Raw genomic sequence first — 14,159 nt, forward strand, 5'->3', positions numbered from 1 at the left:
CCCATTAGACTCTTAAAGGTAGATCAAGAAATAGGATAAATTTGTGATCAATTAAAATGATGAACCAATGCCGGTCAGATAACTTTTGTCAAAAGAGGTTTTCAAAAAACCAACAACAGAAAAACCCCATTTCTCTGAAACTGGAATTTTTGGGATATTTGAATTGTTTGGATAAATTTTGTCACGGAAGACGATCCAAATTACATTTTTTTTTTGTTGTGGGAAATTGTCTATTTGCTAAATTTCAAAATCCTGTTTTGGAATTGGCTTTATTTTTCCTAGTTTTACACTATTTCATGAGGTGCGCTACTAATACTGACATGTCACGATGCAATATGATAGCTGGAATACTTTTTTATTTAGAACATATTAAAAGATACCTGCTACCCAGTACTGAATGAAACGCACCTTCCTTTCTGGAGACACTTTGATCTAGCAAATATAAGACGCACCATCACTGACATTTCATGAAATAATGCAAAAGCACGAAAAATATAAAACGTGTGCAAACGTAGGTCTGAAATGGAATTTCAAAATTTCCTAACCACCGATGTTTTGCAAGTCTGAAATTGCCATTTCATCCAAAACGTCAAACAGATTTTGTTCGGGTTCAGGTTTAAAACTAAATAGATGAAACCCGGTGGAGAAATTTCCCATCACGTGGGAACCATTTGATTTCAGATGATCAGAGTCCTTTCCCGCCTGGTTTTTCATTCATTTTCTTTCAGAGGTAAAATGACAAATTGCCACCAGTGATGTAAATCACCACTGATGGTGATTTACAGCTGCTAAGGATCTGGTCCCCTGGCCCAAATTTGGCCTCCCGTGACGGTGAATGAACTCCAATGGATTCCATGGGAACAGGGTTGGACACCAGGTCAAGTCCCCATGGATCACTTGACATCTGATCCAAAGTCCCCTGAACTTAACAGGCTTTGAATCAGACCCATTAGCACCCAAGGGAATGCATCTATGATCTCGTAGTGGCCATCACCAATTCAGCCGCTGACTTCGCTGGGGTCCTTTGACCTCAAAGCATAAATACTGTACAGATTTTTTTTGCACTAGGGGGAGGGAAGGGGGTGGAAGCAAAACAACTGGATGAACAGCTATTACAAACCTTATCCATCACTTATATCCTCAAAATAGGGACCGAGTAGTGAACAGGACATGTTCTGGCTCTCGACATAGGAGGGAATGTCACCCCGAGTGAACTCCACGTGACGTTATCAGCTAGACCCCAGAGGAATACACATCGGGGAGGAGTTTTGTTTGGAGGAGCGCTAGCTTCTGTCCAGGGTTTATTCCAGGGTGGCATCGGATTGCTTATATCTAGTTAAAAAAACCCAAAACAAAACCAAACACTGTTCTGCTTCAGCGACTGTAAATCTAATGTTACGACAAAACACAAACAAGCCCACCCTTAAAAATGATCTAAGCCTTGATCATAGGTATATTAGATTTCTTCCTAGTAACTTTTAAAAATAGATTACTAAGGATCTGTTTGGGTAAAGACTTTAAAAAAAAAACAAAAAACCAACAACAACAAATGGCAGTGCTTTTTAAAAAATATATAGAAATTAAAATTAAACTCTGGTTAGAAATTTTGAATAGAAAAGCAAAAGGTAAAGCATTAATTTCGGTAAAATGCAAGCTATTCTAGTCTGTCCGTTTCTTTCAAATGCTTGGGGACCAAACAGGCCGATACATCTCCAGCAAAAGGGCCTGGGGTCCACTGATTTCAGTGTGAACTGAGGGATGGCGAGCATTGTAGGAGAGGCACTTGGTGCCTCAAAGGATCGAGTCCATTTTCATTTCTGTCTCTTCCTCTGGCACCACATGACAATGCCTTCCCAGGGCATTGGCAGATTCTGTGTAGAGTTTATAACTTTACAATTAAAAGACATACACAGAGCAGCTCGGGCTGTATTAGAGTCGCATATGGATACCCCATCGTTCCACACCTCTTTCCTGAAACGTTGGCTGACATTCAAAAGATGGATTTCACAGACAGATACAAGCAGCGGCAGCCACCTATTTCATCTCCGATTGACTATCCTCTAAAGACCTATGAGATAAAATGTCATCACATGGAAATTCATTGAGCTTGGATGCAATAAAAAAGTGCAAGCCATGGTGACCTGATAGCTTGGCTCGTGGCTCCCCTAACTTCAGAGGGGCAAGCCGCTGGACCCACCTGTCCCGGGCATGCCAAATCCCCTCTGGAGTGGTGTGAATCTGAGCCTGCTGAGACTGAATATGGCATGCTGAGAAGTGCAGTCCTCCTGCCCTGTATCTCTCTATTATAGATTGCAAGCAAATGCAATCTGCGCCGCGTGAGGCTCATGGCAAGTTGCTAACGTGGCCCTTGGCTGGCCAAGTCTCGGGGCTTCCCCAAGCTCAAGGCATTGAGGTTGCCTCAAGGGGCTGACAGTGGGGATAAGAAAAGTATAGCCTTCTGTTAAACTCCGTATATTTTTTTTTTCTTTACAATAAAAAGTTTAAAAATGAAGAAATTTACAATAAATTTCTGCCCCTCGGATTACAAAGCGTATATTAATAGAACCGGGGTTTCCCTCAAATGGGATTTTAAAAAGTGTTCTATAAAAGAGAGAGAGCGAGAAAAGTAACGGTGGAAAAAATTATAGATAAAATAAAAAATGTGCTGCATCTGGAAATCCTCTATACCTGTAAATCTCCAAATTCTGTACAAAAAGAAAAAAAAAAAAGAGAGAGACAGAGAGAGAGAGAGAAACAAACCAAAAACTGAATACACAAGACATGACAGAGCGCCGAGACAGGAAGTAACGGGCTGTAGCACCTGTAGATAAAAAAATCCAATACATTTAAATAAGGTCTCAGATTTTTTTTCTTCCCCCAGTCTGGTTCAAACCGTTAAAAAAAAATAATAAATCTGCATTTCTGCTGTTCTTCATAATGCAGGCTTTTTTTTGTTTTGTTTTTTGTTTAAAATGACCAATGGTGTTAATAAATAAAGTATTTATATATACAGGAATAAGGGACAGTGTTAATGGAGTGTGTGTTTTGCAGCAGTGCAGGTCAAAACATTAGGCTGGGCTCTCATAGAAAATTGCTGAGCCTTACAAATTTTTTTTTTCTTTTCTTCTTTTTCTCCCCTCCCACCCCTGCTTTTTTTTTTTTCTTTCTTGCTTTTCTTTTTTTTTTCTTTTTTTTATTTATTTTTTTTCTTTTCTCCCTTGAGGTAAAAGTTTCAGTGTTTGGAAACCTGCACCCTGCACGACACAGAAGTATAGCGTTCCCTCCCAGGAGCTTGTTGCCGATAAAAAGATAGGAAAAAAAAAAAAAAGAATTTGACATCCCTCCCCAATTCCCCAAGTGGCTTAGCCTGGGCTGAAGCTGTAACGCCCCCATTATAAAACCCAGTCTAAGGCCCCTGATTTGGAGAAGGTATTTAAGCACGTGTCTGATTTTGAGCACATGAGTTGTATTGTTTGCCGCTATAGTCATGTATGGGCTGCTACAATTGCTTATAAACTTTGCAACGGGAACCTGGGTTTTGGTGAAACGACCGTTTGCAAGCAGTCCGCTGCCCTTCCTTGAAAAGGGTTTTTCTTTTTTTCCAGTAAAAAACAAACGAACAAAAAAACCCCATCAAAAATATTATTTCCTTCCCTACTACCATAGAAAACATGGGACTTTTCAAGGCAGGAAAAAAAAAAAAAATCCAACCAGATCAGCTGCTCAAGTGTTCAAAAGCTCAGCACATGCTTAAATGCCTTCCTGATTTGATGCCTAAGCCTCTATATCCCTCCCCAACAACAAAAAAAAATTACATTTTAACAATCCACAGTACATGAGGTTTTTTTTTCCATGTAAAAAGATGATAGCGTCTGACATTTTCATCACACTGTAGACTTGGAGATTAAGAATACTAGTGCTAATAACAAATACACCAACTAGTTCAAAAGCTAACATCTTTCAGATACAGTACCATTTTACAGAGATTTCTCTTTTAAAAAAAAAAAAAAAAATGTGTTTTTTTTCCTTGTGACGTAGTGAGCCAGGCTGGGGTGCATTCAACGAGAACTTTGCCAAACAGAACAAACGAAAATCAACCAAAAAAAATTAAAAGAAAATAAAAGCAACAACTAAAAAAAACCCTGTATACTACACCTTGCCGATTTCTCAACGGACCTCGCGTCAGGAGTTCAAAGTTGTAGTCACTTCCAAGTGACCGTTCTCAGTTAAAAAATATTTAGAGACTTTACGCCGAGTGACCGACTCGTTGTAAAGTCTAGTGTCACACGCACGCGTGCATAAAAGGATCTTTGATCTATTAAAAAGCAAGGGGTGCGGCGGGGGGAAGGAGGGAGGAAGGGAAGATATTTTATAATGCTGATTTAAAGGGAAAAAAAATTTAAAAAAAAAAAAAAAAAGAAAGAGGAAAAAACCTGACCACCGTGGTACAAGAGCAGTATGTTAACCAGAGAAGGGAACACTGCAGTGTATTGGTGTGGGCCGTGTCCATGGGTTTTGTTTTTTTTAAGTGTCCGTCGTTCACTCCGAATCGCTGCTGTCCGAACTGGAGCCGCTCGAGCTGCTGGTTCCGGATTCTGAGGAGCTGCTGCTGCTGAGACGGGAAGGGCCTCCGGAGGGAGCAGAGCCCGATTTTTCTAGCGGGGAAAAAGGCTGGATGTCAGAACCGGGAAAGCATTCTTCATCTCCCACCCTCCCCTCTGCCCCCGCATCTTTGGGGCTGTGCAGTCCCTGTGTGATCCCTGTGCCCTCTTGGTAAACTGGGACAACGGCCAACACCTTGGAAAGGTGGCAGCGGGTCTTAAAAGGAGGCTGCGCAGCCAATCATTGGAAATGATCAGCAGCACCCCTGCTTCCCCCCACCAAGGTGAGGCAAGCTGGATTCTCAGCTTGGTTTGCGCTGGATGGTCCGAGCACCCATCAACCTCGCTAAGCCCCGAAGTGGGTGATGCTGATCGAGTGGACCTCAGTCTGGACAACCCCTAACATTCACATGCCTGCTCTCCTTCAAAGTATTGATGCCCAAGTAATTTGTCACATGGAGCGTGCTAGGAAATACTCAGGTGGAGATTTCCCACCCCCCACGGACAAGGATCCAGCACTCCCTTGAGAAGTCAGCCCAGGGATATGAAGGAGGTGTGCCGGGATAGTGCGTTTCCATCACCAACGTACGTTTGTGATAATCGGAAATATCACAGGTTCTTTCCTCAGCCCAGATGCAATATCAAACAGTGGAGAGAATCAAAAACTACCCAGAGGTCTTCCCTACATTAGCGGGCTGCGGAAGTTTAGTTAAACCTGGGTGTGTGTACACACTCATTAATGCGCTTGTGCTAATGTGCATTCAATTTAGTTCCTCCATTGTGAGGTACTAAATTTTAGCCTATTTTAATGCACATTAGCGAAAGCGCATTTTTTTTTTGATGCTTTAATGCACCTTAAAGCCCACATGTAGACGCACCCAGTAATTGTAATAAAAGCATCTGCACAATTTTTTCACTCCCCTATCCAAACCACTTTGCAACCGTGTCCTGATTTACAGAGATACACTTCTCATATGGACAGCCCCAAGGTTAACAAAGCATAGGACTTTTGCAGAGCATCTCTCCCTCTCTCTCTTTTTTTTTTTTTAATACATTTTCCAGTCCGAAAGTTATCTCCACAAAACCACTGATTTTCTGTCCCTATGCAGCTGTAGACATGCATGCAGACATTCAGCATTACTAAAGGATTCATTGCCGGGGGGGTGGAGGTAAACTCAGTATGAAAAGCCAATAGAAATGTGGCCGGTTACCTTTTTTAGCAGGTTTCTTGTTGTTGTTTAGCTGCCCGCTGACATCCTGTAACCGTTTTTCTAACTCTTTCTTCTTTTCCTGAGCTAACTCCTCTTTAGACTTTGCTGCTTGCTTTTTCCCACTTGCAGCTGTGGAGGAGGAAGGCACAATTTCTAAGACTGCATACTTGGGAAGGGGGGAAAAAGGCTGGACATTGCTATTTCCAGGGCATGCAAATCTAGGCAACTGCTGTGTAGTTCACTGCTGAGAGATCACAGGACCACAGAGCGATTAAATATCCTTGCAGAGCACAATGCCCAAAGTTGCCTAGACTTTGGCTAATAATCACCCTGTAAGATGCAGCCTTTAAAATATCTCTTTGCAACACTTTGAGATGATGGAACGATCCATGTAATAACCTCGCAGTTACAGGTTACTTACCGGCTAGGTATATGGTCAAACAGGCATCTTTCTACATTATAAAATTATACTACATGGGTTTTCTGCCCTGTAAAAATAAACTATCTCATTAAAAAGGGGCAGACAAGGGCATCTGCCATCAATATATAGACTATTTTGGCAAGAATCCAAATTAAAAATACTGAATGATATGAGAGACAAAAAGGATAGGTGGCAACCATGTGGCTGCATTAGCTAGGATGGTAATGCTAAGAGGCACTGTCAACCATCTTTTCATGCATAAAGAGGATATAACCACTCCTTAGCACACAGCTGAACACAGATCTTAGCTCCAACAGATGCAAGGAGGATACGCTGCCTTAGCTTGGTCCACCAAGGAAATGCCTAACTTCCTTGCACCGTTTTAAAATAAGGATAAGCCAAAAGAGGGGGAGAGGTCTTATGCAACATAATGTCTCAAGCAGCAGGAGAGGTGCAGAAAAGATTTGTTCTGTCCCAAGGTGTTCACATCATCTGAACTGCTTGCTCAGGGGAAGGAAACTTTAGAAACCTGCAATAATGAGCTGAGGTTTTTCGTGGCAATGCATGTCTTGGTTACAAAAATGCTCTAACAGCTCTGGAAACTCTCTCTGAAGTGGTCTAGCGTGAATGAGTCAGTAAAAAAAAAAAAAAAAAAAAGCAACAGAAAAATGTCAAGTTCCCAGTAAAAAAGTTTCACTGAGGCCTTTTCTGGAAGTCCTGAGCGATAAGGTGGAATCCCCCTGCAGGCGATTCCTAGCAGAGGAGCTGGACCACTGAGTCAGGGGCATCCAGAGCTAAATGCATGAACTGTTAACAAGCTTGAGATGACGACTCAAAGCTCTGTGGCCGGGCGCTGCAACAATTCAAATTCTTCAGAGACCAGGCTTCAGAGGAGGACCTGTAACACGAAGACACCCACGAGAGTGTCTGTTTGCTCCAAGAGCTGACAGAACCAGGAGAAAGGGCCCAAAGAAAAAGAGGACTGTGCTTACGGGACAACTTGGGGGGGTTGAATTTAATTCCTGGTTCTGCCAAATGCTCCGGTTCGGGCAAGTCGCTTAACACCGTGACTAAAAACAGGCAGAGACCTGTGGTACAGAGAGCACGGGTTGGATAGATATCTGGCCGGGGTATTATGATCCCAGCGCTCGTTCCTGCCCAGGGCAGGGGTCGGACTTGATGGTCTGCTGTTCAGGCCCCTTCCGACCCTACTATGAAACTATGAACTCTTCAGGATGCATTCACTAAGGGAACATACTCCTTAGTGCCTGCTAGACTGTAAAAAACCAACATCACGTAGGTTTTAGAGGGAAGGAGAACTGTTATAAGGAGCAGCCTCATGGCAATGGGGTCTTGGGAAGGGTGAATGTAAGGGGGTCTTGGCCACTGCCTATTGGGAAAAAAGAAACAATTAAAAGTCCCTGTTACAAGGCTGACAAGTAAATCAGCGCTCCGCCGCGCGGCTTGACAAGTGGTCCTAACACGCAGGCCCGCACCTCCAGGCCGGAGCCGGTGCAGACCTCGCGCCGGCGGGAGGGAACTTACAGAACGGTTTCCTTTGTTTTTTCTGTAAACAAGACTTCACGTATCTCTCCAGTTCCCGCAAAGTGGTGGGCTTCAAGGTTTCAAAATCTATCTCTATCTCGTCGGGGTTGGAGTCCCTGAGGGAAGGTTCCCGCGACTGGATGATGTGCACCACCCTGCCCAGCTTCTCGCCCGGTAGGCGGTTGATGTCCAAGCTGAGCTGGCGCTTCTCGTCGTAGGTCATGGGCAGACCCTCCTCCTCCTCCTCCGAGTCGTAGGTTGCTGATGCCTGTTTGCCGCCTTTCTTGGGTTGCCTGGGGATTTTTTAAGAAGAATAACACGTTTATTGCTCCTCCTCCTCTCATGTTAAATATTTCACTGTAAATCCTGCTGATTACGATATCATTTGTAGCCGCATGATTCCCAACCCGCTCAGTTGCAGCCGGTGGCTGAGGGGGCAGATGAGCCTCTCATCTGTTAGTTTTGGAGTTAAAAGCAGTTGCAAAGTAGAGACCATCAAAAAGCTCAAGGCTGAATCGATTTAATCTTTGCAGATTAGTCCCAGCTGCATAGATTGAACTGATCAGCAAGTGAACAGACATTCACTTTTGATTCTGGAAATGCAGCCACGTGCCTGCAGTGACCCAGGCCAGAAGCTGAGGCACGCTAGAGCTCACCTCCCTGCTGGGCTGAAGCAGACAGCTTGGGCCAAGGCTAGCCCACCCACCCTGCAAGGGCTGGGTTTGTGGGGGAGGTGCAAAGCATCCTGGGATGCTGAGGGACTGTGCGTTAATTTGAATCTGGAGGGGATCTGGGACAGAAGTTCAATAAACCGATTTAATCTAAATCAGTGAAGTCTGATACTGCATCCATCCATAGATGCTAGGGTTGGAAGGGACCTCAGCAGAGATGAGCTACTGAAATTGGTTTAATCTTAAACTGGTTTCGGCCACTTTGAAAGCAGTTTACGTGCACTGAACTTGTATTACAGACCTGAAACCAGTTTCCAATCAGGTTTATGAGTCATTTCTGTCTGGTGCTGCTTCTTTGCTCAATTGGAGCCAATTTAGAAGCAGCTCCCTTTGACGTAAAAGCTGCAGCACCACAGAGATCCCACACAGCTGTTTGCTGTGTATCTCCCCCAGCTTGTTCAGAGACCCTCATCTTCTCAGGGACTAAAGAACCTAATCCTGCTTTCTACTGTATTAATCATATGTTTCTGGGATGGACGTCAGCTCAGGAAAGCATCGACACCCATGCTCAAGACCCAGTACTATCAATGGGACTTTAAAACGTGTACTTCAGTGCCAATCGAAGCACAGATGCTTTTCCAAATTGGGACCTTGGTGTTTAATGATCTGCATCTCCAGCTAGTCATTTTAGGAAGCATTTCAGCTCAGTACTTCAGCAGCGCTTATCGGGCTGCGAGAGCATCAGGCAACGAAGATGGTGGAAATCGGCAGGAACAAGACAGCCTTCTCAGCTGGCTTCGCTTGCATGGCATTAGGGCCTTTTCTATGTTTCATGGTGTGTCTAAAACAGGGATGAATAAGACCAGCTCAAGAGGATGAAGTCGCCCAGTGATGACAGTGGGACTAGAATTTGGCCCAAAAGGATCAAACCCAATCCAGGCCACTCTGTACAGCATTAAGGTTTTAGATAGTTCTGAAACATGGGCTTAACTTGGCAGTTTCATCTCTCCACTGGGTATTTTTAACTGTTGCAGGTGCTTCTACAAGACTGGGATCCAGCTAGGACTGGAACAGAAGAGCTGAAGTGCCATGTTCTGGCTGACTGGACTACCAAAAAAGCAAAAATCAAAAGCCCAGTCTCATCACCATCAGTGATGGGGTATCAGAAATGGGATGGATCCATCCCCAGCTCCGTTTTCCAGACTCCAGCGGTTCCTACCAACTTGCGTGCTTTGAGGATGGGCTTAGCTGACTCTGCTCTCGCTTGAAGTCAATGGGAACTTCATCACCAGGGATTTCAACAAGAACGGAAAGTGGCATTGGCCTAACGCTACTGAAATTCCCACCCAGTCTTACTCATCCCTATTTTAGACAGACAGTCTGGGTGATGTGACCCATCGGACCTTGTGGTTTGCCCCTTGCTAGGTGAGGGCAACGCAACAGTCATTCGACCAGATATGCAAGCGTTTACCTACGTCAATGGGAAAAGTTAACTCATCCAGACACGCGAGAAGGGGCCAAAGACCCACCTGTTGGCTGTGGTCGTACTGTTCGCTTTTTTAGCTGGTGCTTTTTTCTGCTGGGTCTGCTTTGCTGGCTGGGCCACCTTAGGCTTCTTCTCCTCCTCCGCTTTCACTTTGTGCTTCTCTTTTTCTTTCTCTTTATCCTTGTCTTTCTTTTTCTTCTCTTTCTCCTTCTTCTCTTTTTTTTTCTTTGGTTTGTTCACTGGTGCTTGGGACAGGGCTGCAAGCTGCTCGTGGACGGCTTTCAGCTGAAGGAAAAGACGACAGTCAAACCCCAGCATGAACACACCAGGCGTCACACACGCTCGGTCTCACACTTGCACATGCACCTTTGAAGCTGAAAGCCACGGACTGGGTTGAGTGTATTGATTTTACTCTGGATCTCTCTTGGGTTGGGAAAACTCCCTTTAAATCTCTAGGTACATATACTCAGAAGTGACACCTGGGCAGAAACTCTTCCTATTTTGCAGGCTAATGACAATTTGACATCTCTGGAGGAAAAAAAGCATAAAATGGGTGGAGTGTTTTTTGGTGCTAACTGCTGGCACTCAGGAGTCAGTCCTATGCACTTTGGGACCCTTGGAGGAAGCGTGCAATGTCAATGCCAGCTCTTGCCGCTGGGAAGAAGAACTCACATTATTCTACCCACCACGTTTCTTCCCTGCTCTGAAAAAGCTCCCAGCCATAACAGACTTCCTAGGGGAAAACTGCCCCCTCCTCAAACGTGGCTCTACTCCGCCTTATACAGAGGCATACCACGCATGCGGCCACCCGACGAGGCTGCGGCCCTGCTCCTCACCTGCTCCTGGAGCTCAGCCAGCCTGGTCGCTCGCTCCTCTTCGGAGTCGGAGGTGTCCGAGTCCGATGAGCTCTCCTCGCTGCTGTGGCTGCTTTCCGTGCTTTTGCTCACCACCGGTGCCGTCGGAGGCGGCGGCGGGGGTGGCTCCGCAGGCTCATCCGGCATCTTTGCGAATCTCATCTCAAAGACATCCTGCAGAAATGGCTGGAGTCAGGGGGACCAAGCCCTCACTCTGCCTCTTTTAAGATAGTTATATTTGTAAATACAGTAGCACTGGCTGGCCCAGCTGGATACGGGTACCCGGTCATGCAGTCTGGGGAGTCAATGGTAACCCGACATCATGCTAACTGCGTTACTCTTGTGTGCCATCAGCTACAAAAACTGGCTCGATGGGCTACACCTCCGACTAGGAATCCCAATCAAGTGTCAGGACCCTGCTGTGCTAGGGGCTGTACAGACAAGTGATCAAAAAAAAAGACAATCCTGGCATCAGAAAGCTTTCGGTCTGTGATCTTAAGGGGCTGATCAACAGCGTTCCCTCTAAGCTGTGTGGCGTGCACGGCCGTGCAGGCGCACCTGGCAGCGTGGGACGAGCGTGCCTGCGTGGCCGTGCAGCTCGGAGGGAACGCCGCTGGTCAAGCTCCTTTGAAGTCAAAGGAAAACTCTCCTTTAATATTTTCTGAATCACTCGCTATTGGAGATCAGGGTGAGATCTTAGTTGAGGGCAGATGATCTACTTCCTCTGAGGTTTTTCTACCTTTCCCTGGCACCAGCCGCTGACTCAGATGGACCCAGGGTTTGATGCTGTCTGATAGTGCCAAAGTGCCTTTCTGTGGGTTTCCTTTCTTAATGACAGCCCCGTCCCTGACTGGTGGAAGCAGGCTCTTCCACACACTCCTGGGGTAAATTCCCTAACCTCTGACACTAACTGGACTTCTTGTTAGCAAGTGTGAGAACATCTGCTGCAGAAACCTTGGACACCGGCACAAGGCTGCTACATTGCTAGCATAGTTTTCCGATTGCACAACAGCTCCCAGCTCTGCAAAGGAGAGTGCTCGAAGGAGTATACCGTGAAAGGCCAAGGACATTCTCCTCTTGCTTTACAAGGCAATGACGAGGTATTACAGCTCACTAAAGCTTATGCATCTGATTCAGTTAGTCTATAAGGTGCACCTCTACCCTGCCTTCGGCTTGGAATTGAGTTCAGCTTTGCATCGCACGTTGAAAGAGCATTATCATCCAGTTGAAAAGGGGAGCACCCGCCGTGTCCCAAACATACTAGCCCAATGGGCTGCTGGCTTGGGTGGTCTTCCAATCTTTTGGAAACCTAGGCTGTCCCCTCTTCAAAGGTTATAAGGGCCCTTTCCAAAGACTGGAGAAGTCATGGACCCCCCCTGAGAAAGACACCAAGAAGAGAGGAGTATGCTCAGACCACCGAATGCTCCCACTACAGTAAACTCACAGACGGGACGGGGGGGAGGGATGTGCTTGCCAACACCGTTACCTGGAGCTTCCTGGCCATGGCTACAACTTCGTGGTCTGGAGGATTGTACTTGTAACAATTAGAGAACATTAACCGAATATCCGCTGCGAAGCCCTGAGCATCCTGGTACTCCCGGCTGTCCATTTTTTTCTGCAAACAAACAAGCCAAAAGGGGAATGGGGGAGGGAAAGAAAAGCCATAAGCAAAATGCACGCGTAGGGGCTGCAGAGCTGATGCATGCATCACGGAAGAGCCCGGAGTAGCTCAAAAGCTGCTTGCCTCCGGTAGCTTACTTGCTAAATGCTTTTCAGGCTTCTGGCGGTCTTTGAAATACATCAAATCCTTTCACTGTTGTGTCACACTGAGCTCTTCAGAGTATAAAATATTCTGTTTAAAGGGCCATTCTGTGAACCGTCCCAAGGGTTTGCTTTCTGTTAGAAGGGAAAGGGTCACCTAAAACAGGTATGGAAGTTTGTATCAGCCAGGAGGTCACGGAGTCCCGGCAGGACGCCGAGGCACGGAGCTCCCCGCTTCTAGCTCGCTCTCCAATTATGTCGGCTTTCAAAATGCACGGGGCCACATCCTCAGCTGCACCTCCGCTGACACCTCTGGTGCTACGATCATTTAAAGCAGCTGGAGATCTGGCACGCGCATGCTCCTCTGTGATCCTGACAGAAAAGTCCTTGACCCTGAATATGCCTAGCAAAATGTCACGGGTAGATCCAGCAGTGACGCCGGCACATCAGGGTTTGCAGGGTCGGGCACCTGCTAAGCGAGCACAGAAGATGGAAAGGAAGGCTGGAGGCTTCCTTAAGTCCGTCAGGTGACTTGCACATGCATTTCCACACACGTTTACATAACCCCCAAGGTTTGTCCACCTTTTCATGTCCATTGAAGCTTGACTCTCACTCCCCTTGCAGCCTATTATATAGAATAGCTATATAATGGAAGGGCCCCTCCCCGCGCTCGAGTTACAGACCAGCAGTAAATAATAGTAACGTCTAGCTTAACGTATTGCAGCAGGGTATTATGCAGGATCTTATTCGAACAGGTCGACTGCAAGGCTTGCATTTTGAAAAGACCATCTCCCTACCACCACAGAAAGTAAATGCCCAATGGTCACCCAGCTGTTTTATACACCCGTCTCTCTCACCAAAGTGACCAGGGCTTTGCCTGAAGAGACTGCAAGCTCCCCGAGGGGAAGATGCTTCCTTGTGCAAAGAATGGCAGAAAGCTCAAGCACTACTTATTCAAATATTTAGTTGGTCTAATAAAAGAGATCACCTATTTTATTTTTATTAGAGCAACTTATGTTTAGTTGGTCTAATAAAAGAGGTCCACGAGTTTCGATTCCAAATACTACTTATATATCGACGACCCAACCTGACAGTCCTAACACCTCCACTGCATCTTCAGGGGAAGATACAGACTACCGAATGGGCTTTGTAATAGCTTTTCCAGGGTTTAAGCGGCACATCACGACGGCATGATGTACAGGAGAAAACTTCACCCTTAGTGAGCAAATTTTGGCAGGAAATCTGCATGCAGAATACCAACATTAGCACAGCGCTTCGTTTTGCAGCTATGGCCAGATGCCTGTCAGGCCTCCTGTTACCAGGCCCAATTTTCAGTGATTTAGTAAGCATTTGAGTTGCAGGACAAGGGCGGAGGGGATGAGAGGACTGCGCTCTACGGACAAAGAACAGTTTGGCCTTATATGAGAAAAACGTTTCAGGCCAAGTCCAAAACTAAACAATACTTTCAAACTAAAGAGGTGATTTATTTTAAAATATGTCTTCCTGCAATGAAAGGCCTTTTTGATGAGCTTGTATTTGTCTGGCATACTCAGCAGCTGATTATGGCCTATAAAATACATTTCAGTGTGGGAGGCTTCGCTTGCATCCA

The 14,159-nt window shown here is 45.7% G+C and overlaps 1 protein-coding gene across 5 annotated transcripts in view; it reads right to left on the minus strand.

Moving 5' to 3' along the window:
• Window positions 1-2,456: 2,456 nt before the first annotated feature.
• The window catches only part of BRD3 (bromodomain containing 3), a 55,476-nt gene continuing 43,773 nt past the window's right edge, over window positions 2,457-14,159 (minus strand). For all 5 annotated transcript variants that reach the window (XM_059715663.1, XM_059715661.1, XM_059715662.1 and 2 more), the window contains 6 exons: window positions 12,276-12,404; window positions 10,772-10,963; window positions 9,979-10,220; window positions 7,779-8,071; window positions 5,813-5,941; window positions 2,457-4,655 (listed from right to left, as the gene is read on the minus strand). In XM_059715663.1, coding sequence (XP_059571646.1) covers window positions 4,540-4,655; window positions 5,813-5,941; window positions 7,779-8,071; window positions 9,979-10,220; window positions 10,772-10,963; window positions 12,276-12,404 — 1,101 coding nt within the window. In that variant the 3' untranslated portion in view covers window positions 2,457-4,539. The remainder of the gene's footprint in view (window positions 4,656-5,812; window positions 5,942-7,778; window positions 8,072-9,978; window positions 10,221-10,771; window positions 10,964-12,275; window positions 12,405-14,159) is intronic.

The sequence above is a fragment of the Alligator mississippiensis genome, chromosome 12 (assembly GCF_030867095.1).
Source record: "Alligator mississippiensis isolate rAllMis1 chromosome 12, rAllMis1, whole genome shotgun sequence".
NCBI classification, from domain to species: Eukaryota; Metazoa; Chordata; order Crocodylia; family Alligatoridae; genus Alligator; species Alligator mississippiensis.